This window comes from Sinocyclocheilus anshuiensis, unplaced genomic scaffold (genome assembly GCF_001515605.1).
Source record: "Sinocyclocheilus anshuiensis isolate Anshui unplaced genomic scaffold, SAMN03320099.WGS_v1.1 scaffold1, whole genome shotgun sequence".
NCBI classification, from domain to species: Eukaryota; Metazoa; Chordata; class Actinopteri; order Cypriniformes; family Cyprinidae; genus Sinocyclocheilus; species Sinocyclocheilus anshuiensis.
Genome location: NW_015539843.1, coordinates 618,719 through 640,272, shown reverse-complemented (window position 1 = coordinate 640,272; position 21,554 = coordinate 618,719). Strand labels below are relative to the sequence as shown.

Here is a 21,554-nt window from a genome sequence, read left to right as displayed (position 1 = left end):
GTATATGTATATATATATATATATATATATACTGTATATGTTGAATGTTATTAATAAAAGCAAGCAAAACATGATTATAAACTGAAGTGACCTCTTTGAGACCTTTGATTTCTGTAGGTCTTTAATAAGGAAAAGCAGGATTGTTCACATTAGCCTGTAGATATGTGAATGAAAGGGGAAGGAGAGTTGAAGGAGAGTGGAGATTCCAGTACTACTGCAGTGCTCATGAATAAATATGAGTAGATATGAATATGCATTAGAACATTAAATCAGCAGGCAATGATGAGATTTGGCAATATATGAGTGTGTGTTTGCACCTTGAGTCAAACGGAGCGGGACATCAATGACGAGAAGAACAGTAAGCGTAAAGAAGATGCTGAAAGTCAAATGGGAAAGAAAAACAAACATTTGGCATGCTCACAGTTCTTCTCAACCGACGTGAGACAAAGTAGTTATTCAAATGACCATGAACAAAAGTCTTTTACATCTTATTTTAGTTTATACAGTGTTGCATAAAAAGCAGCAGGACATACAGAAGCTCTCGATGCCATCCTTAGTCTCTCCATCTTTCCCTTTAAAACACACACATATTCTCTGACACTCACAAAAACAGTCTTTGCCTAAATCACTCGCCAGTGTGTGTTGTTCAGCATATCCCAGGGTTGTGCTGTGCTATTGTGTTTGTAAATTGTTTAAATCTGTAGTGTGTGTTTGTGTTTTATGCGTTTATTGACTAGGTTGTTTGTGATATGTTGATGATTTGAGCATCTGTATCCATGTTTGTGTGTTTTCACAGTCATGAAGATTTCTGCATATACTGCATTGGTTTTAATACGTCTATATTTATATACTATCTGTTTTAAGACGCCATTTGTCAGTCTTAAACAGTTCTGTCTGCACCTGAGCGTTTGCGAACCACCTGCTCCCCATTGACCTGGTCCACCGCGAGGGTCTCCACTTCCGCCTGTTGTCGGGCTGCACCTCCACCTGCTGAGGGCGAACGGTGGATCCGATGCGCCACTCCTATATGCACGTTAGCACGGGCATGGGGTCCCTCCCGCGCTGGGCTATTCCTGGGACCAGGGGGCACTGGAGTGTGGGCGGGGCATAATGGTCCAGGGGGTGTGGCTGAAGAATAAATGGGCGGGATTACAGAGGGGCGTTCCCGCAGCACCAGCTGAGACTCTACGGGGGCCACGGGCTCTCTGGCTTGCAGGAATGGTGTGGGATCTGGCATGGCATCTATCGAATCCCTCAGTACCACCCTGCGGCCGTCTGCGGCGCCTAACCGGTACAGCTCCGTGTATTCAGAGTGCAGCGGCTGCGAAAGACTTTTGCGTATGCGCCTGCGAGGGGTCTCGGGTTGCCGGACGTCTTTGTCGTTTCCCAACGCAGCAGGAACGGGAGGAGGGGTGGGTTTCAAAGAGCTGACGGGGCTGACGGAGGGGCATATACTCACCGCGCCCCTGGCGAGAAGGCGTTTTTTGGTAGCGTGGAGCTGGGAGGTGAGGTAGGCAATGGTGCTGGCTCTCTGCTCCAGCTCTCCAGACAGCACAGCCAACTTATGGCTCTTCAACTTTAGTTCATCCAGGTACTTCTTCTCTCGCTCACGGATGGTGTTCTCCAACACCGAGATCATGGCATTCTTCTGCTCCAGATCTCGCAGGAGCTCCGTGTTTTCCTGCTCTTTAGCCTTCAGCTGAGACTCCAGCTCCTCACAGCGCTGATGCAGCTCTCTGCAGCGAGCCTCACCATCATCTGAGAGAGAACAAGACGTAAGATACAAACATTTAAAAAGGATGCTACGCACAAATATACACTCTATTTCAGGGCTCTTCAACTCCAATCCTGGAGGGCCAGTGTCCTGCTGAGTTTAGCTCTAACCCAAACCAAACAGCTCTGAATGAGCTAATAAAGGTGTTCAGAATGACCTGAAAATTAGATAGGTGGGTTAAACTGGGATTGTACTAATGTCTGCAGGACATTGGCCTTCCAGGACTGGAGTTGAAGAGCCCTGCTCTATTCCACCTATATCGTCAGCATTTTAAGATTAGGCATGTTTTAAAATTGATCACTTGTGAGTGATGATTCTGTGATGATCATTATGCTTGCTTAGAAGTCAGCTGTCTATCTAAGAAGATAAGCTATTTGCTAGGTTTAGAAATAAAGCTATTGTGTTCAATTCAATGTCTGTAATAACAATAATATTAAAAAAAAAAAATAGATTATGCAAACTGACTGAAATATTAGCCTGTAGAGGGCAGCAGTGAACTGTGAAGCAGATATCAATAAACCAATTACCTCTGCAGAACTAATGGCTATGAAACATTAAACCCTTTTCCTACACAGGAACACTCCTCCCTTAAGATCTGATATTAAGCTTTTGACAAACAGCATTTGTTGTATTATGACAAAATCTCATTTACCTTAGCTCAGCATAGATATTATTGATTTCTCCATGAATTTAGCTGGATAAACACATTGTAAAAACAAATCATTCTGAAGCATTTATTGAAAAGCACTGCATCATTTAAAAAATGTACATAGGTTATGTCAGTCTTATAAATGTCCAAGATTGTTAAAGACATGCATTTAGCAGCCAAACAGGGTGGGGCTGAGACAGGCACCTTGGAGAGAGACTCCACACACTCATAAGAAGTGGGAATGAAGGGCAGACACACAGAGACAGAGATCCTATCTCCCATTACACTGCTAATGGATGTGAAGGTTGTGGGAATAGCAACGTCCCTCTTTATTGACCTTCAGCTTTGCAACAGCCTAAACAATGGCAAGCGAGGGAAGATTTTTCTCTCTTTACTTGCTTTCTCTCAGGTTAAATTTATCATACTTCACTGCATGACAAAAAAGTAAACAATTGTAACTGCAAAATAAATTAATAAAATAATAAAATAAAAACCAGTATAGTATACAGTAGTATATAGAGTAAAATGATAGAATCACAAATTTAACAAAAGATTAAGCACATTTCACAAAAATCAGAAAATTGAATCTAATTAATCAGAAAAATGGTGCAAATTTAAATGAGTGCAAAACAAATAAAATTAAACCACAATAGACAAAATGGCATATAAAAGTAGCATTAACAAATAAAACAAAGCAAAGCAAAGCAAAACAAAACAAAACAAAACAAATGTATAGCAAAACTTTGTGCTTTGTTCATTTAATGTCAGATTCTCATATTAAAGTCATCCGGTACACTTCATTTGAGATAAGGGTCTCAGTTCTATGTCATCTCTCTAATTATTAAAATTGACATGCAGAATGAGCTCATTTTGGAGAATGACACACTCACTCTATCACTTTCACTGACCGCTTCATTACCACTTAGCAATGGCCACACCAGATAATGAGGTCACCATCAAATTCACACACAAACCCAGTTGGACAGCCATAATACATCCACTAAACACACTCCAGCACAGTCATCTGAGGTCAAAGCGACAGCTTCAGTATGAGAGAGTGTTTACAGGTGAAACTGTGATAAGTATACTTCATTCTTCACAATGCTAATATCACATGTGTCACGGTAGAGAGCAACAGATGTCACTCTAATCAGCAATCGGTGGTGTAGTTATCTGTTACGGACATGTAGTTTAATGTAGCAAATTAGCTCAAAAGGGAAATGCATATAAATAATTACAATTAATTATAATGAATTACAATTATTTACATCAGCTGCCAGTACTAACTGTAGCAGAATTAGTATTACCATCAACTAATCTGTTTGTCCAGCGAACATTCAGTGTAATTTCATATCAACCCTGAAAAATTATATTTTCGTGGCCATAGAAAATAACTTTCTACAGTACTAATTAAGGATGCACCGGCCCGATACTGAGCTCCTGTACTCGTACTCGTTAAAATGCCCCGATACCAAACGCCGATACCACACAGCATGTGTTAAGTGCCATATTCAGACAATGAAACACCGACAACAGACAGCAGAATGGAGTTATTAGAGATTAAGGATGTCTACGAAGTATATGTATGCAATGAATATAATGTTAAACATTCAGTATTAACGCCTGTATAGCTGATGTGTGCGAGCTGATAAACAAAGCACGCTGAGTGGCTTGAGCGCGCGGTGGTGCAGATGCGCGAGCTTGTCGAGTGAATATACCTTTCTCACAGACATCACTGGAAAGTTTGTAGTTCGGTCGGATATGTCAAAAACAAGCAAGTAAAACAATGCACAAGTTACTTAACGGTAGGGAGAGAGAGAGAGAGAGCGAGCGCGCAATTCTGTTGTGTGATCTTTGATGTTCACTCGCTTAGTTGAGGTTTGCATGAAGCTGGTTTACAGCATGCCCAGGAGACTACAGGCTGTCATTAAGGCTAAGGGTTGCCCGACTAAGTATTGATAGTTGTGTGTCATACTAACAGCTGTCTAATTTTTGGTTGATTGTAATCCATTAGGCTACATACCTTTCTATCAATGTTATCTAACATTATCAAGCTGAATTTGTTCTGACTGTTTTAACTCTGAGTTCTTGTTATATTTTATTACCATTTTCTAAACTATAGCGAATAAACTGTGATAATGTGAGAAATGTTGAAGGTGTCTGAATAAATGTTGGTTTGACTATCTATTTGATAAATGAAGTCAACCAACTAACATTATACATACTCTTTTGGTTTCTGTACCCAATATTTAAACAATTTACAAATGCAATAAAATATTGGTATCGGTACTCGGTATCGGCAAGTACCAAAAATAAAAGTATCGGTATCGGGCGAGTACTGGAAAAAGTAGTATCGGTGCATCCCTAGTACTAATGTATTAGAGCATGTAACAAGATTAGGAATCGTTAAAGGAACATTACCCACAAGCAGTGACAGAATCAGAAACTCATGTAACTTTCACACAAAAGTTTTATTAACTAAACACTAACACAAACTAGTCTAACAAACATACACACACATACATACACAGGGGAGTTAAAGTTGATTAATTAAACCGTTAGAGAAACCAGAGAATGCAGTTATAGAAAATGAGTCAACCACCTGAGCAGAAACCATCAGCACTATAAGGGAGTCTACAGCTTATACTAAACCTCTGTTTCGTTTAGTTAAATGTACAATACTTGCATTGCCTTGGCCGTTGAACGAGTGTCCGGATACAGTCTCAGATGAAAGTCTTGATGGTTTGAAGGTTTGGTGGTGTTGGAATTGCGATCACGTTGATAAACTCCAAAGATGTTACTCTGACTCGGTGGTGATTGGGAGAGTTCTCTCCCAAGTGAAAAGTGGCAACATGGCTTGCTGCAGCTTTGATGTCCTGCCGGCACGGGAGAGGCCCCATGGGTCACGGTCGGACTGGAATGTATTAGAGGCAAGGAGGTAAGCACACCGAAGAAGAGAGAAGAGAGAGGTGGGTCACTGATGTGAGGCCTTTTAACTTCTACGGAGGTCACACCTCCAGGGGGTCAGTGAGCCAATGGTGACAAACTATTGGAGGGAAAGTTTACGACTCTTTGTTATTTTGCATACGTACTTGATTGGGTGCTGATGCAAAAACTATTAAAGATTCTTAGAAAACTAATATGTTGCATAGGTATCAACATGTAATATATACACTCTCATTTAGATCATCAAAATATGAATTCATAGATACCAAACATGGTATAGGTGAGGTTACATTAACTAGCATGCATAAAACAGTATACAATACAAAAGACAATATACAAGTAAGTAATAATCATAGACACAATGTTCTGGAGATGTTCATTTATAGAAGGTTTTCTATGAATGAAAAGAGAAGAGTCCATTTTTATGTGCATTATTTGTCTTTCATATGGGGAAATGGAGTGAGAGTTCCGCATTCCTTTGAACAATAAAACCAATGTTTTCAGATGATTTGTCATTGTTTGTCATGGAAACCAGAGGCCTGATCTGCCATTTTGGGGTGTTAGTTGCTCTTCAGGGGTTGTCCACAGAACTCTAACACATAGTTAGATTTTTTGGGTAAGGGGGTTTTCTGGATTATTCATTCAATATATAATGAATAATTGTGTGTCTGATTGGTCCAAACGCTCCATATATCCCCCCTTTCAAACATTGTTGTCAATCCAATAGACAACAGTGAGCGACGTCACAGAACAATCAGACACGCAGCTGCCACTCAAGGCTGGGAGACAGAGGTGGCAGGAGGGCAGCAGGTGGTCTGCTCAAACATCACCAGAAGTCTGACGTTTGCGGTGTCACTTTGCTCTTGTGGTGGCACTGACTTGAGCTTGCCTGAGTGGTGTCAGAGGAGCTTTTGCTGTTGGGCACGGGGACTCGTTACTCTATCCAACATTGTCCTGGGTTGTCCATCAGTTTATGGGACGTTCCTCCCTTGGAGGGGTCTGATGCAGTGTTATGTTGGGCAAGGAGTCAGAAGTTTTGTCCTTCCCAGTACTCCTCGGTTGAGTTCTGTTCAAGGAGCTCTTTTGCTAGCATCATCAGCTCCTGTAACTCAGAAGTAGGTGTGTCCAGCTGTTCTTGTGCAGCCTATGTTTGGCACCTGTGTTAAGGGTGTGGAGGAGGATGTTGTTGTAGACGGCTGTTGGACACCCTGTGATGTTTTCAGCATGAGAATGCCCAGGTCTGGAACCTGGGTCTGTTGCCATGGTGACCGTTCTATCCTCTGCTGGCTAGGGGCTTTCTGTAGAAGGGTCTTGCATTGTGGCAATGCTGGGTGCCTTTCGGTGCCCGCTTTGGATTCTGGGTTGTGCAGTGAAGAATCAGTGGGAACTTACAAACACCTTTAGTCGAGGCCTTGTGCTTGTTAAAGGCCATCTGTGTCAGGTCATGCAGCTGTTGAATAGGCATTGTGCGGGGACAGGCCTTAATGCCTAAATGGTGACTTACAATGGGGTGGAGGTTTCGGAGGAAAAGGCTCTTGAAGCTGGTGTCCTTGTACATCCCAGGTTCATTGCGAGCTCAGAAGAAAGCTTGTCGAAGTCTGTGGTAATAAGCATTGAGAGTTTCATGCCGGCCCTGTTTGGTGGCTAGGATTCAGAATCTGGGTCTGAGAATTCTTTTATGATGGCTTGTTTTAGATATTGAATGGATGTGTTTTGGCTGTTGAGCCAAGAAGTGTCGCACCTCTGGGCTAGAGGTGATCCAGAGCAGATAGAGTATATCTTGGTGGTTCACACTTGCCCAAGACTGCAGGTGGAAGTCAATGTCTCGCAGGTAGGTGTGGACATCATGGACTCCTGTAAGATCTGATGTAAATGTTGGGATGTTTCTGGCCATTCGGTTGAGGTCTTTGAGTGTCACTTTAGGTGTCATTTCAGAGTTTGTCTGAATTGATCATTTTCCTTCTGTGGCTGCAGAGGTTCTCAGGAAACTGACGGATGTATCAGTCAGAAGGCTTTGGCTCCCCCCTTTGTATCTGTGTACATATGAAGAGTCCATTTTTATGGGCATTATGTGTCTTTCCTGTGGGAAAATGGAGTGAGTGGTTGCACTGCCCGCATTCCTTTGAGCAATAAAATGTCTCCGGTCACCTAACATCTATTGAAGCCTTATGAAATCTTGCGGGCGAATGGAGTTCAAGTGCATGAAATAGAAACACTATAAGGCGGTGCTGAACGCCATTGCCTCAGAATCTTTGGACTGAAGCAGAGTGCAGCTGACAAAGACTCTGAGCTATGTAACACGGCAACATACGCAGTGTCTTGTTTCCGCTTCTCAGGGAACCGAGGTTACGTTAGGTAACCGGAGACGTTCCCCCAAGAGTCGGTCTCTCGACACAGCGTCATCAAAGATGTCGCTTTGGGGATCTCATAATCCCGCGGTGTTCATAGCGAAGGTCCAGATCGGCTGCAAGAAAAGCCGTTGACCTCAGCTAAAAGTACTTCACACAACGGAAGACCTCATAAGCTCAGCGGCATAGCAGCTATACGAGCAAGTTGCACAAGCATTAGATTACTGCAAACACATCGCAGAGTAAAGGACAGCGACCTGCATCCTGGATTAACTATACACTCACTGCCAGCATTCATGTCGGCGCTTGTCTCCAGACTGTATTAACAGCAGCCATTCAGCACCGCAGACACATGGATAGGCAACAACACTATCACCTAGCAATGTTTACCCCGGGATGTGTGACATCCACAGTGTGATCACCGCACCGTCACAGTGTGCTGGTGGCCAAATAATGCATGAGACAGCAACACAGACACTACTGCATAATGTTGCAACCGATGGCAAGCCTGACCGTGCTGTGCGGCTAATGGTGGTGGTCATGCCAACACCTAGTACTGATGTCTGCTGCAGCAACGAAGCCGGTGCTGTCATGAACATAATGGACGCAAGGTTAACACTGTGCAGATAAACACGAAGGCAGCAGTAGCACTGGTTACACAACTTAGTCTAACACTGCCAACTCGGTGGGGCTGCAACAGTTTAAGACGAATGCTGAACATTGATTTCAGCTACCTTGATTCCTGCACAGACAATGCATGCGTTGCAAGGAAAATTCAGGCTATAATAACACGTATAGGCTATAGCAACATGCATAGGTGCCTACCTGGCATAAGTTTTTCAGCAGAGGTTACTACCTGTGTGGGAGAAACCAACAAAACGATGATGGATTCCTATCTGTGCTTTTACACCGTGAATGTGTACAAAAGCATTGTGCATAGATATAACCCATGTGGGCGACCATTCACGCAGAAAGGCAGCAGTGTCTGTGCCTGTAACAACAGACTGTGAATGGCTACAAGACCAAGTTGAACACCACTTCGCATGGGCGTCAACAACTGCCATAATAGTCCACATGACCTATCTGACACTACCTACAATCTCAGTTCAAGTTGTAGACATAATCCTCTTGCAAAGGCAAACTCGTGATGTGAGTGAGGAAACATTCAAGTCACAGAACTGACCAGAGTGCCAAGCACGAGTTGATCATGGAGAAGGGCGAGATGTGATCAGCCTTCTTGTGCCACACGAAGTGATGTTTTATTAACAAATTTCGGGAGGAGCACGTGCAGATAATCACCCCGGCCAATCCACTATCAGTAATCACATCATCTATCCAACCACCATGAGAGAGAACCACTATAAATAATCATAGCAGCCTTACCTTCATTCTAGTCTTTCAGCATCCCACCACCATCCTGACTCCTCATCGTTGACCCATTCCTACGGGGGCAGTGCTCTGCGTTCGGGCAGATGCAGAGCTCGGAGCCCTCTCCCTGGACGGTGGGGGAGTGCCCTGGGTTCGGGAAGAATTACCAAGCTCGGAGCCCTCTTCTCGGACAGCACGCCAAATACGCATACTATTCTTCTCGCTTTATTATCTGCAAGGCGAACTCATGAAGTGATGTTTCATTAACAAATTTAGGGAGGAGCACGCGCAGATAATCAACCCGGTCAATCCACTATCAGTAATCACATCATCTATTCAACTACCACGAGAGAGAACCACTGTAAATAATTATAGCAGCCTTACCTTCATTCTCTCTAGTCTTTCAGCATCCCTCCACTACCCCGACTCCTCACCGTCGACCCATTCCTACGGGGGGAGCACTCTGCGTTCAGGCAGATGCCGAGCTCGGAGCCCTCTTCCTGGACAGGGGGAAGTGCCCCGGGTTCGGGAAGAATTACAGAGATCGGAGCCCTTTCCTCGGACAGCACGCCAAATACGCATACTATTCTTCTCGCTTTATTATCTGCAAGGCGAACTCGTGAAATTCTTATTGACGAGACATTCTGCCGGGCGACTATAAATATTGTGTTATGCTGTTATATAAAACAAAGAGGGCATTCAGTTGCTTTCCAAGGCGACTAACAGGATATCTGATCATAAAGTAGATATATTCAGGTCTGTCAGAGGGTCTGTCTCAATGCGCTCACTTGAATAGACATGCATTAGTTCAAGTCCAAGATGACACCAGACTCCTCGTGGAGTGGAGACAAATCTCTATTGGGCAGTCGACTCTATGAAGTAGAGGTCTGCGCAGGACTGTTTTTTTAGTCCAACTCCCGCAAGGTTCTATTCCGCACCCACCCGCTCCCGCTATATATTCACTCTTTGTTCACCCGCTGTCCGCTTAGAATAATTTTCTTCCCGACCCGACCATTCCCGCTAAATTTAGATCTCGTTTCCAGAATCTCACATTTAAATTTCCGCTACTGAAAGAAAGAGAGATAGGCTGACAAATAAAAGTGTAGTCTGCACAAAATTGTATGTTATTTTATTCGTCTTGTCAAGGTGGTTTATATCGTTTAAGTGCCGGGCATTTTGTCTTCTGTACATGATAGACCGCTGCACTGAGACAAGGAGCTGTTTATATCGTGTGAATGAGGAGCTTAAGTGATTTGTGCTTTGTACATGACAGATCGCCGCTCTAGACGGGGGCTGCACATGTAGAGATCAAGGACCATGCAGGACCTGTGCCGACATGAGAACCCTTGCTGCAGTCTCCGTGCTCGGCTTGCAGCTCTACCGTGGGGTAAGAGGAATGCGGACGCTTAGTCCAGAGTCCATAAGTTCCACCGCTGTTATTGAGGGCAGATGGACTCGTGCAGCCCTGCTTAAGAGTGGGCATCGCCCAGGCAGAAACACAGCGGTCCGGAAGGCATCTGAAAGAAATGTCATACTTACCAGAATGCTGCAGGGGAACGGCAATCCAGGCACCGACTCCAGTATGTGCATATCTCAACGGTGAGCTGTAGATGGCTTCTTGTAGCTGAAGGAGAAAATTCTGATACAATGGCATTCAGCGCTGTCTTATAGTGTGGGGGAGCCCGCCTCTATTTCGCATGTTTGAACGCCACTGGTGGCCGAATTCTCGCCCGCGAGATTTCATAAGCCTTCAGTAGATTCGAGGAAGGAGGGGATAACCCCAAAGCGACATCTACGATGACACAGAGAGACCGACTCGAGAGGGAACCAGTGTTATCAGATGATTTGTTAGTGCTTGCCATGGTAACCAGAGGCCTGTTCGGCCTTTTTGGGGTGTTAGTTGCTCTTCGGGGGTTGTCCACAGAATTCTAACACATAGTTTACTTTTTTGGGTGAGGGGGTTTCCTGGATTATTCATTAAATATAATGAATAATTGTATGTCTGATTGGTCCAAACGCTGCATTAATGTGAATGAATCATCTGCTGTTACTCCAGTCAACAGAACGTGTTGGGTTTAAATTGGAACAGAAATAATCTCTATCCATAGTGATAGCTGGATTAAGAGTGATTCTTGATCTTTGAAGTGAGAGGAATGTGTTATCCTCATTTGCTAAGTCTCTTATGTCATTCTGAATGTCATTCCACATAAAAACAAGTGTTTTGATGCATTGGTCTGAAGTGGTGTTGGTCTGAAATATCATGGCTATTGTTAGGAACATGAGCGTGGGGATGTAGTCAGCAGGTTGCAGATGATGCATTAGCCTTTTGCATTAGTACTGTATTAGCCTAGTCATTCATAATCTCATTTCCTGTGCTAGACACGTATCTGGCTCACATCAGCCACATGCGCAAACACAAACAACAGCCTGTCCAATCATACAGACACTAAACAAATGTGAAACTAAATCATTATAAAGTAATACTGCACAGTTCTCTGGAATAACTGATTCTGATTGGTAAACTGTTACCAAATCAAAATTCTGACTGGTTAGATTCTGCAGAAGTCTAATGTGCATATTAATCATCATTATAATATAAAAATAAATATTGTGAGATTGTTGCAGTGTTTGTCCTGGTGTTTTATGGTTATAATGGTCTATTTTTCGATTTAACATTTTTTGCTATTTTTCTTAGAAGTGAGACAATACAATCATTTCAACTCCAAAATCAATATTTCAAGTATTTATTTGTTGTAGTTATGTAATAAACAGGATAATGTATAGTCAGCTGGTCTTTATCATGTAAAGAACTTTGAAAGCCTCGAAACCTTCAATGTTTTGCCTGGAAACTGCATGTCTGTGGGAACTGTGTTGAGCATTCAGATGCCTAAATGTTTTATCAGTGCATTGTGTGTTTGTGCGGAGACTGAAAAGCCAACATATAATAAACGGAGTGAAAGAGAAAAGGAGAGAGAGGGAAATGGCAGTCCCTGTGGGCAGCAGGGGGTCTTATGTGTGTGTGCTTGTTGGGTGGGTCGCTGGTTGCCAGGTTACATGGCACGACCGTGGTGGGATATGTGCGAAGAGAGTCACAGTTCTCTTTCTTTGCGGGAAACAAAAAAAAGTCTTATTTACAACCTGCTGCAAAGAGGGAGCAACACAGCAGCAGATAAATAAAGAGACTGCCAGACAAAACAAGAAACTAAAAATAAATATGAACAGCATTTCTGGATGTTTCCATTTGGCCTTCCTCCTGCTGGTTGCATGTCCATCTGTCTGTGCGTCTACCAGGCTGTCAGGTTTCTTTTAACAGGTGAACATGTGGTTGACAAGTACTTTGAGAGCATTCTAGCAACACCTGATACACACAGCCGCCTTGCATGAACATTTTGTTCTGACCTCATGTGAGTGTGAATGCAGCCACATGTAAAGCGTGTGTGAGAAATCTTACCACCTGGATCAGAGCTCCGCATTGTCAGCTCATATGTCAGGTCTGTGAAACAAAAGAGAGGACAGAAGGAGTGGACAGGACGACAAAAGACACAAGACATCACCTGAAACAGGAGGAGATCAAGAGAGTGAGAGAAAAACAGAGAAACAGTAACACAACAGAGAGTCAACCAAGGATAAAAGAGCATGTGGGAGTCAGTGGGACTATACAAACAACATGAAATTTCAAATTCTGTAGTTTACTGAATACTGAGTTTAGTTTTGTTTTTGTTGTTTTTCTTTGCTGTTTGGCTGTGATGTTTTGCTGTACTGTTTTGTTTTGTGGTTTTTGCTTTGATTTGTGCAATAATGAATCACATACAATAGCACCACGATTTCATGCTAACTTTAAAAAAAAAATGACCATGGAGATTGGAGTGAAGCAGCGTTAGATGAGAATCGAGCCATCTAGAATGAGATTAACTGTATTATCTCAATCCTGAACCATAATCCCTGTGGCACCATTTTACTCTATTAGTGTGGAGAAGTGACCTGGTCATAGGACTGCATAAGCTATACGTGCTGTACGTCTTCGAGAAAGTGCCAGAGATTTGTGTTCGTTTTTGGTCTAGACGTTTAAAATGATACCACCTTAAGATGTCAATATCATTAAACTAATAGCAGAGATGTCTGTCATGTAATGCACAGGATTTGGCACATTTCATGAGGGCACTTGTGTGGGCGAGTTCAAATCCGGCTTGAGTCAAATCCCAATCCCATCCTCCCCTGTCCATCCTCTCATTTTCAGTCAATTGGTAATTGTCTGAATAAAAGGTGGCAAAAATCAAAAGTAAAATAAAATAAAATGCAATAACTAATAAAACAATAATGAATCCACTGTAAACTGGCAATAATTTATATTTAATTTATTTGAGCCATTAAATAAACGGAGTGTCTATTTACACTAAGTGCAAATAGCCCGCTTTGTTGGCAGAGGCTATTTACACTAGCTCCACCCACAAACATGTGATAGGGCTAGTCAACACTGTAAATGATGGCTGTCAATTGTTAGCTCCAGTGGCGTAGATGGTACAGCGCATACCATAGTCTTTTTTGATGCGATCGACCTGGGTTTGAATTTGTCTTTTGCCAAACTTTTTTTTCTCCCTTTTCAAATCTCATATCACATCAGAAAGGCATTTATTTTCAATAAAAATGAAGGAAATAATCAAAAAGTTGAAAATAAAATATCGGGTAGGGTTAGGGTAGGTGTAGGGAGGGCTTGTCCCAATAAGGTGGCATCCATTTAATAATTTGAATTAAAATTATAATTTACACTCAATACGTTATTATTGCATACTGTTTTATAACGTACTATAATACTGAGGTGCAGATAATTGCCACTATTTGCAATACGTAGTCTAAATAGCAGAAAATCCTGCTATTTTAACAGAATCTATGGCTATTTGCACTTCGTGTAAATAGCATCCATCACTATTTGCACTTACTGTAAATAGCATCTATCGCTAAGAAAATATGCTATTTACACTTAGTGCAAATAGCTGCTGCCTTAAATAAAAGAGACACTCCATTTTTAATGATTATAGTGCTTCATTTACTGTAGACAGTTTACAAATGAATAATGTATGTGTTTATGGACGCTTGCTAGTGCAGTTTTGCTGTAAGTGGCAGTCACTACATTATGCTCAGTGTATTGGCGTGTGTGTGTGTACCTGTGCAGTGCTGTTGTAGGTGGCAGATCTCAGCATGTAGGCCTTTCAATGTGTTGGCATGGTCTTGTTGCAGGTACAGCAGGTTCTTCTGTGCGCTGTGCAGTTGATTCTCCAAGGTAACACTCACAGAGGCCATGTTGATGATGATACACGGTCACACACTCACATGTATAAATAAACTCACTCACTCACTCACACCTGCACATACACTAGCCCAAGAGACCTGTAAACACAAGAAAAGAAAATACTGATCACATTCACAGAATATTTAGCCTTTTGACCGTTATCATTCAATTACATTTAAAAAAAGCCCATACTAAAAGTTATATTAGCCAATTAGACACCTAGCTCCATTATTTCAAAGACATGCTACAAAGGCACTGATATTATAATACATATATTCAAATTTGCAATATTGACAAGCTAATAACTATTTATTAATTGTCATTTATTATTTTTCATGTTATGGCCAATACAGTGTAAAAATGTAAATAAAACAAAGGTTACTGGAGTATATTTTACAAGAAAATACTATTTCAGTCTTTCTACTAAAGAATTTCTTGTTTAAATCAATTATTTGTGAAATTTACAACCAATTTCTGAATGAAAATTGTTTCTGCATTAGCCTAATTTTTTTTTTCAGTGTAGCTGGCTGATTATAAAATTCTATACTTTTTTAGAATAAATATTAAATATATTCCTTATTTTATATTGATCAATATTAAAAAAATTAAACACAACAAACAAACCAAAACACAAACTTTTTGAGAAAAAAATATGAGATTTGCTAAAGCAATGTTAAATTATTACTGATTATGATTACATACACATGCATAATAATTACATACATAATATATTACATACTCAATATACTCTCTCTCTCTCTCTATTTTTTTTCATGATGAATGATACTGATAAAAGTCCTAATAACCACCAACCAATATAGTCTATTGTGAATCCCAACATTATCAAAAGCAATAGCAGTAAAATATTGTTCTTTAATGACAATCCAACAACTGTTGCTTATAAAGCTGATACACGTAAAACGACTGACAAAGTCTTCTTAGCTAATAAAAGACTATGACTGTGGTCTGCAGTCACATTTTTGCAGTTTACAGAGTCAGGGCTGCCACAGACACAAGTGTGATATTTCAGAACATCCAATTCAGATATGTCAGGTACTGTATTAGGGACATTTTCTGAGTGACATTCCATTAAAAAATATCACTTACAACATCTTTAATTAAACCTCTTCTCAGACATCAACATCAGTATACCTGCTACTCTGCAAGTCCCAGAGTACATGACACAACACATCTTTAAACTAATTCAACATAACCCCAAAATCACTCTTCCTACAGGCACGTGAGGTCCCAATTCACCAGCAGCAAAATATAGATGTGACTGTTTGTGTAATCACGACAAGCTTCTTTAAAACTGCACATGTGAGAAGTTTACAATAGAGCCACAGCCACATACTGAGGTCAGGAGACTGTCATACAGTGCTCACACAAACACAAATACATTACTGCAATCAAATAGTTTACTCCGGTTATCACTATCCCTTCCCCGAATCATCGTCCCTTTGTCTGAGAGGACAAAGAGCTATATTTATCTAATGACAGCATAATGGTTTGACATTACGTAATGCCTTTCAGATGAGGCAGAAGCAAGGGAGAATCTGTAGATACCGTTTGTGGGGATATTGATTTAAGGGGCTGAACACAAGAGAGAGGCTGGTTTCCACAGACCCTGCACTGCTCAGGGATCATCTCCCATCTCAAAGTGCTCTTAAAGAGGTCATATCATACATATTTCATCATTTTATTTTTTCCCTTGACGTTTTTTGATCCACTTAAAATTTAAGTAGGGCTGGGTGATATATTGAATATTCTTATCACAATGATCGTGTTGGTGAATGAAATTAAGCAATGTTGAAATTATCAGTGATATAGTGTGCTTTTTATCTAGCCATTAATTTTCTGTGATTAGTCTTCATTCCTTTCTTGTGTTGCAATGTTTTAATAGCATCATTTAAGTAAGTAAGTTTTGATTTCCATGAATTAGTTCAAACTATTTATTTTAATGAATCAATTCAGTTCTGATTCTGGCTCAATAATATATTTGTCATTACTTTAAGTCAAGTCAAGTCTGCTTTATTGTCAATTCTTCCACATGTACAGCACATATACAGAAAATTGAAATTGCGTTACTCTCAGACCCTTGGTGCATACAGATAACACTAACAGTAGAACATAAATACAGATAGATACAGATTAAATATAAAATACAACTATACAAATAAGGTCATGTAAAAAAATAAATAAAGCAGCACAAGGCACATGGCAGATAGAGTGCAAACCAGTGAAGTAAACAAACAGTGCAGATATAATGATTGTAGTGCAAAGAGCTTATTCAGACTGATTAAAGTCACAAAAAGCTCAGAGAGTTCTTTATTTACACTTTCAGAAGAGGAAGTTGAATGAGGTCAGTTCAATGCTGAATGACGTAGTGAGCAGACCAATGCTGCACAAAGTGACTGGTGCAGGTCCCAGTGTGTTAGTGGGAGGGGGGAGTGGAAGGACCTGGGGATGTGGGAGCTGGGGGGGGGTCTGAGGTTCAGAGTTCAGTGGTGCATGGGGCAAAAGAGGGGAGGAAGGGCAAGGTCGGGAGGGAGTTCAGCTTCCTGACAGCCTAATGAATGAAGCTGTCCTTCAGTCTGCTGGTCCTGGCCTGGAGACTCCGCAGTCTCCTCCCTGATGGCAGCAGACTAAAGAAGCTGTGTGTCGGGTGGGTGGGATCACCTGCAATGCAGAGGGCTTTGCGGGTGAGACGGTAAAATGCAAAAAAATATATAAAGCAGCACAAGGCACATGGCAGATAGAGTGCAAACCAGTGAAGTAAACAAACAGTGCAGATATAATGATTGTAGTGCAAAGAGCTTATTCAGACTGATTAAAGTCACAAAAAGCTCAGAGAGTTCTTTATTTACACTTTCAGAAGAGGAAGTTGAATGAGGTCAGTTCAATGCTGAATGACGTAGTGATGATGGGGGCCGGGGATCTGGGAGAGACGCTGCTGTGCTTTCCTGGCCAGTGCTGCGGTGTTGTCAGTCCAGGAGAGATCCTCTGTGATGTGCACAACCAGGAACTTGGTGCTGCTCACTCTCTCCACAGTCGCACCATTGACGGTCAGAGGAGCATGCTGAGTGCGCACTCTCCTGAAATCAACAACAATCTCCTTTGTCTTCTCCACATTCAGAGAGAGATTGTTGTCTCTGCACCACCCGGCCAAGGCAGCTCACCTCACTCCTGTAGTTTGTCTCATCTCTGTTGCTAATGAGACCCACCACAGTCGTGTCATCCGCAAACTTAATGAAGAGGATTTACCGTGTTCATAGGAATCTGTGTATGGCAATTTTATATATATTAAAATATAAAATTATTAATATAAAAATATACAGTATGCACACTACTCTGTTTAAAAGTTTTGGGGTCAGTTGGATTTTTTTTTTTTTTTAAGAAATTAATAGCCTACTTTTATTCAAAAGTGACAAAGACTTTTACAGTGTTACAAAACATTTATCTTCAAATAAATGCTGTTATTTTGAACTTTATTTAATCAAAGAATCCTGAAAAATGTATCACGGTTTCCACAAAAACATTAAGCAGCAAAAATCGTTTTCAACATTGATAATGCGTTTCTTGAGCAGCAAATCATCATATTAGAATCATTTCTGAAGAATTATGTGACACTAAAGACTGGAGTAACGGCTGCTAAAAAATTTCAGTTTTGCCATCACAGAAATAAATGACATTTTTCAAATATTAAAAGTTATTTTAAACTGTAATAATATTTCACAATTTCACTCTTTTTATTGTAGTTTTTATAGGCAACATATGTTAACATTAGTTTACTACATTCGTTAACATAAACTAACAATGAAAAATACTTCTAAAGCATTTATTAATTTATTCATTTTGATTCCAACCTTTACTAATTCATTTATTAATAAAATCTAAATTTGTATCTATTAATGTTATCTAATACAGTGTTTCTCAACCAGGGGTCCGTGGACCCCTAGTGGTCCTTGACGTAAGGCCAGGGGGTCCGTATAAAGTATGAATTTTTGTATAAATTTTGTATATTTTGACATGACATGTTCCCATGAAAGAAAAATCCAATATAGCTGATGATATGGCCAAATACTGGACAAGTCAGCTAACTTGAATTATACTTGACTGCATTTGGTCCTCACAAAGACACAAATGATACATAGATGAGTCAGTTTTGTTCTGGGGGTCCTTGAGGATGGTTCTGAATTGGACTGGAGTCCGGTACGCCAAAAGGCTGAGATTCACTGATCTAATGGACCTGAGCTAATGTGGACTAAAAATGAATGGTTTTGTGTTTTTATTCATTAATGTTAATAAAGATGAATAAATACTGTAACAATGTATTGCTCATTGTATTGCAGTTAATGTTAGTTAATGCATTAAATACAGTTAAAAATCAAGGAAAATTCCATTTCTCATGATATGTCCCCTTTAAAAACACTTTGGCCTGGCCTAATATATCACATTCCAGTTTGTACTTCCTACAAATAAACTCACTTGTGGGCTAATGTATTAATCTAACACCATGTTTAATATTTCTGCTTCTACCAGAAGATAAAAGAAAGTGTCCCCTTCATGACTTCTTAAGAAAGGCTTTGATTTAGTAAAAGGGTCCTCATAAAGCCCTGTGTAGTTTAAATTATTAACAGAGATCTTCCTGCCTCCATCGTTTTAAGGCAGAGTGGCAGACTCTCTCCTCTGCATGTACTTCCTCCTATCATAATGCAACACAAAAAAACTGACAAATCCAGCCATTCAGACAGAGGAAGAAGACAGAGGAAAAAGGAGAAACACAAGAGATAAGAGAATGCCTCCCGGGTGTGTTGAGGGACCGCATTGCTAATCATACTTCACATTCATTCTTCTATATGATGAAAATGAGCTACCTGCTCTCATGCAGAAAAACGTGACGCTACAAAATGTGAAAAATGTTACTGCGGGAACAAACTGCTGCAGTTCCCAAGAAATTAACACCAGTGATGCAGAAGTGCTACAACTTTATTTATCGATTAATATTGACTTGAATTGTGAAAGTCTGAATTTTGGGTTAAAAAACTGTATTTAGTATCTAGGTATGGGTAGGATTATGGTCAGGGTTAGTGATAGTGAAAAAATGCATTCCTATTGTTTGTGTTGGTGGATTTATAAATCAATAGAACACTATTTAGACTTTATAGAAGAAAATAAATCACTTTTAGCTCCACTCGGTGGACATTTCATCTGGACATTGCAGTGATTTATACCGCAGCTGATTTCAGGTTTGCAAAAACATGCATGGTCATGTTTTTCTCATGAGATCAAGCTGAAAATGAGAAAACATAGCAGCCAAAAATGGTATGGTCAGAGAGCTGTTGGTGTGGTCAGAAGACTGGAGCAGATGCCTTAAACACACTCTCATTCTGACAGACTAACCACAGCCCTCCACAAGACAGACACAACAAAAGGAAGGGAAAAGCATTCGCTCTAAAGTCTAAAAGGGAAAACAAAAACTGTGGGTTTGTGGGGAAAAAAACACACACACATACACATATATATATCAAAGCAAATTCATATATATATTTGAACATGGACAGTGTGGCTAAAAAAGAAGGTAAGACAATGTTCGAGGTAGACTGCGAGTCAGTGGAACTCATGAAAAGCCTATGAGCATGAATGAGTAATGCCAGGCAGTGCTCACGCTGGGTGCGGCCCAGAGAAGACTGTCAGTAGACTCTGCCCCGCTCTTTTATTAATTCACTTGCTGTCTCCCTTCCTCATGTGTCCTCTCTCTTTTTCTTGCCATCTCTATTTCTCCTCGATCATACAGTATATCATGCAATAAAGATGCAAATGTGAAGATTCTGCTTTCTGTAAAACAAACAAACGCACTACCAACAAACAGGTTTGGGCAAAATTTTGAATTTAGAACAGACTTTCAATTAAGAGTCACAAACACAACCTACAGGAAGTTGAATCAGAATTACACGAAAAAGGAATTAACTGATTAGAAATTCAAAGATATTCAACACAGTCACATAACAGGGGAATCTAATTTGTCCTACACCGGTTTTGCCACAAACTATAATTATGAATAATTGTAAATAATCATTAATGATGTTGTAATTATTTACACAAGCTGGCTTTATGTTGTTTGCATCCATTTTAAACAGTGGTGGTCCATGAAATGAAAACTGATTTATTACTATTATTATTCAAAAGTTTGGGGTCAGTTTAGACATTTTTTTGTATTACTAATAATGAGTCTCTTATGCTCACCAAATCTGCATGTATTTGGTCACAAATACAGTATAAACACTATTGTGAAATATTATTACAATTTAAAATGACTGTTGTATATTTTAATATATTTTAAAATGTAAATTGTTCCTGTGATTGCCAAGCTGAATTTACAGCAGCCATTACTCCAGTCTTCAGAAGCATTTCTTACTGCTAGAAATGTTGAAAACCGTGATGCTTAATATTTTTGCGGAAGCTGTAATTCTTTTTTCTTCCTGTAATAATGTTTTGTAACATCAGAAATGTCTTTACTGTCAAATATGATGAATTTAATGCATCCTTGCTGAATAAAAATATACTTTCGGGGAAAAAACTAAATGACCCCAAACTTTTGAACAGTCTATAAAAAAAGAAATACACCTACAACAGATATATATTTCTTCTAACGTTATTCGATTACTAATTCTACTTCCTTAAAGGGTTAGTTCACCCAAAAATGAAAATTAGGCTGCGTTTTACTCACCCCCGAGGCATCCTAGGTGTATATGACTTTCTTCTTTCAGACGAATCCAGTCGGAGTTATATTAAAAATTGTCTTTGATCTTTCAAGCTGTTTAATGCCACTCAGCAGGTGTTGCATTGCTTCAGTCCAAAAGAACTTAAATAAAAATCGCCCATCCATAAAAAAAGTGTCTCACGCGGCTCCGGGGGGTGAACAAAGGCCTTCTGTAGCGAATCGATGCGTTTTTGTAAGAAAAATATCCATATTCAAAACGTAATAATCACTTTAATGTAGCTTGCGCCAACAGTTGTACACAGAAGCAGTTCCCGGGAGCATGACGTATGAGCTCAGCGTTGCACATGCACCGGTGAGTCTCGTGAAAACCAACGTTTGTTAACAGGAGCAAAGGAAGCAAAGTTTCCTTACCTTAGCAAAGGAAAACCAGTCTCCTCTTGGCTTATATCAAAATCCTC

General features: G+C 40.4%; 1 protein-coding gene across 5 annotated transcripts in view; it reads right to left on the bottom strand.

Moving 5' to 3' along the window:
* Positions 1–95: 95 nt before the first annotated feature.
* The window catches only part of LOC107684498 (coiled-coil domain-containing protein 92-like), a 118,124-nt gene continuing 96,665 nt past the window's right edge, over positions 96–21,554 (bottom strand). For 3 of the 5 annotated variants that reach the window (XM_016480760.1, XM_016480758.1, XM_016480759.1), the window contains exons 2-4: positions 14,248–14,470; positions 12,537–12,578; positions 96–1,758 (exon numbers count right to left, since the gene is read on the bottom strand). In XM_016480760.1, the coding sequence (XP_016336246.1) occupies positions 881–1,758; positions 12,537–12,578; positions 14,248–14,383 (1,056 nt within the window). In that variant the 5' untranslated portion in view covers positions 14,384–14,470 and the 3' untranslated portion in view covers positions 96–880. Of the gene's footprint in view, positions 1,759–12,536; positions 12,579–14,247; positions 14,471–17,051; positions 17,070–21,554 lie in introns of those variants that run through there. The other 2 variants (XM_016480761.1, XM_016480762.1) reach the window with 2 other exon arrangements.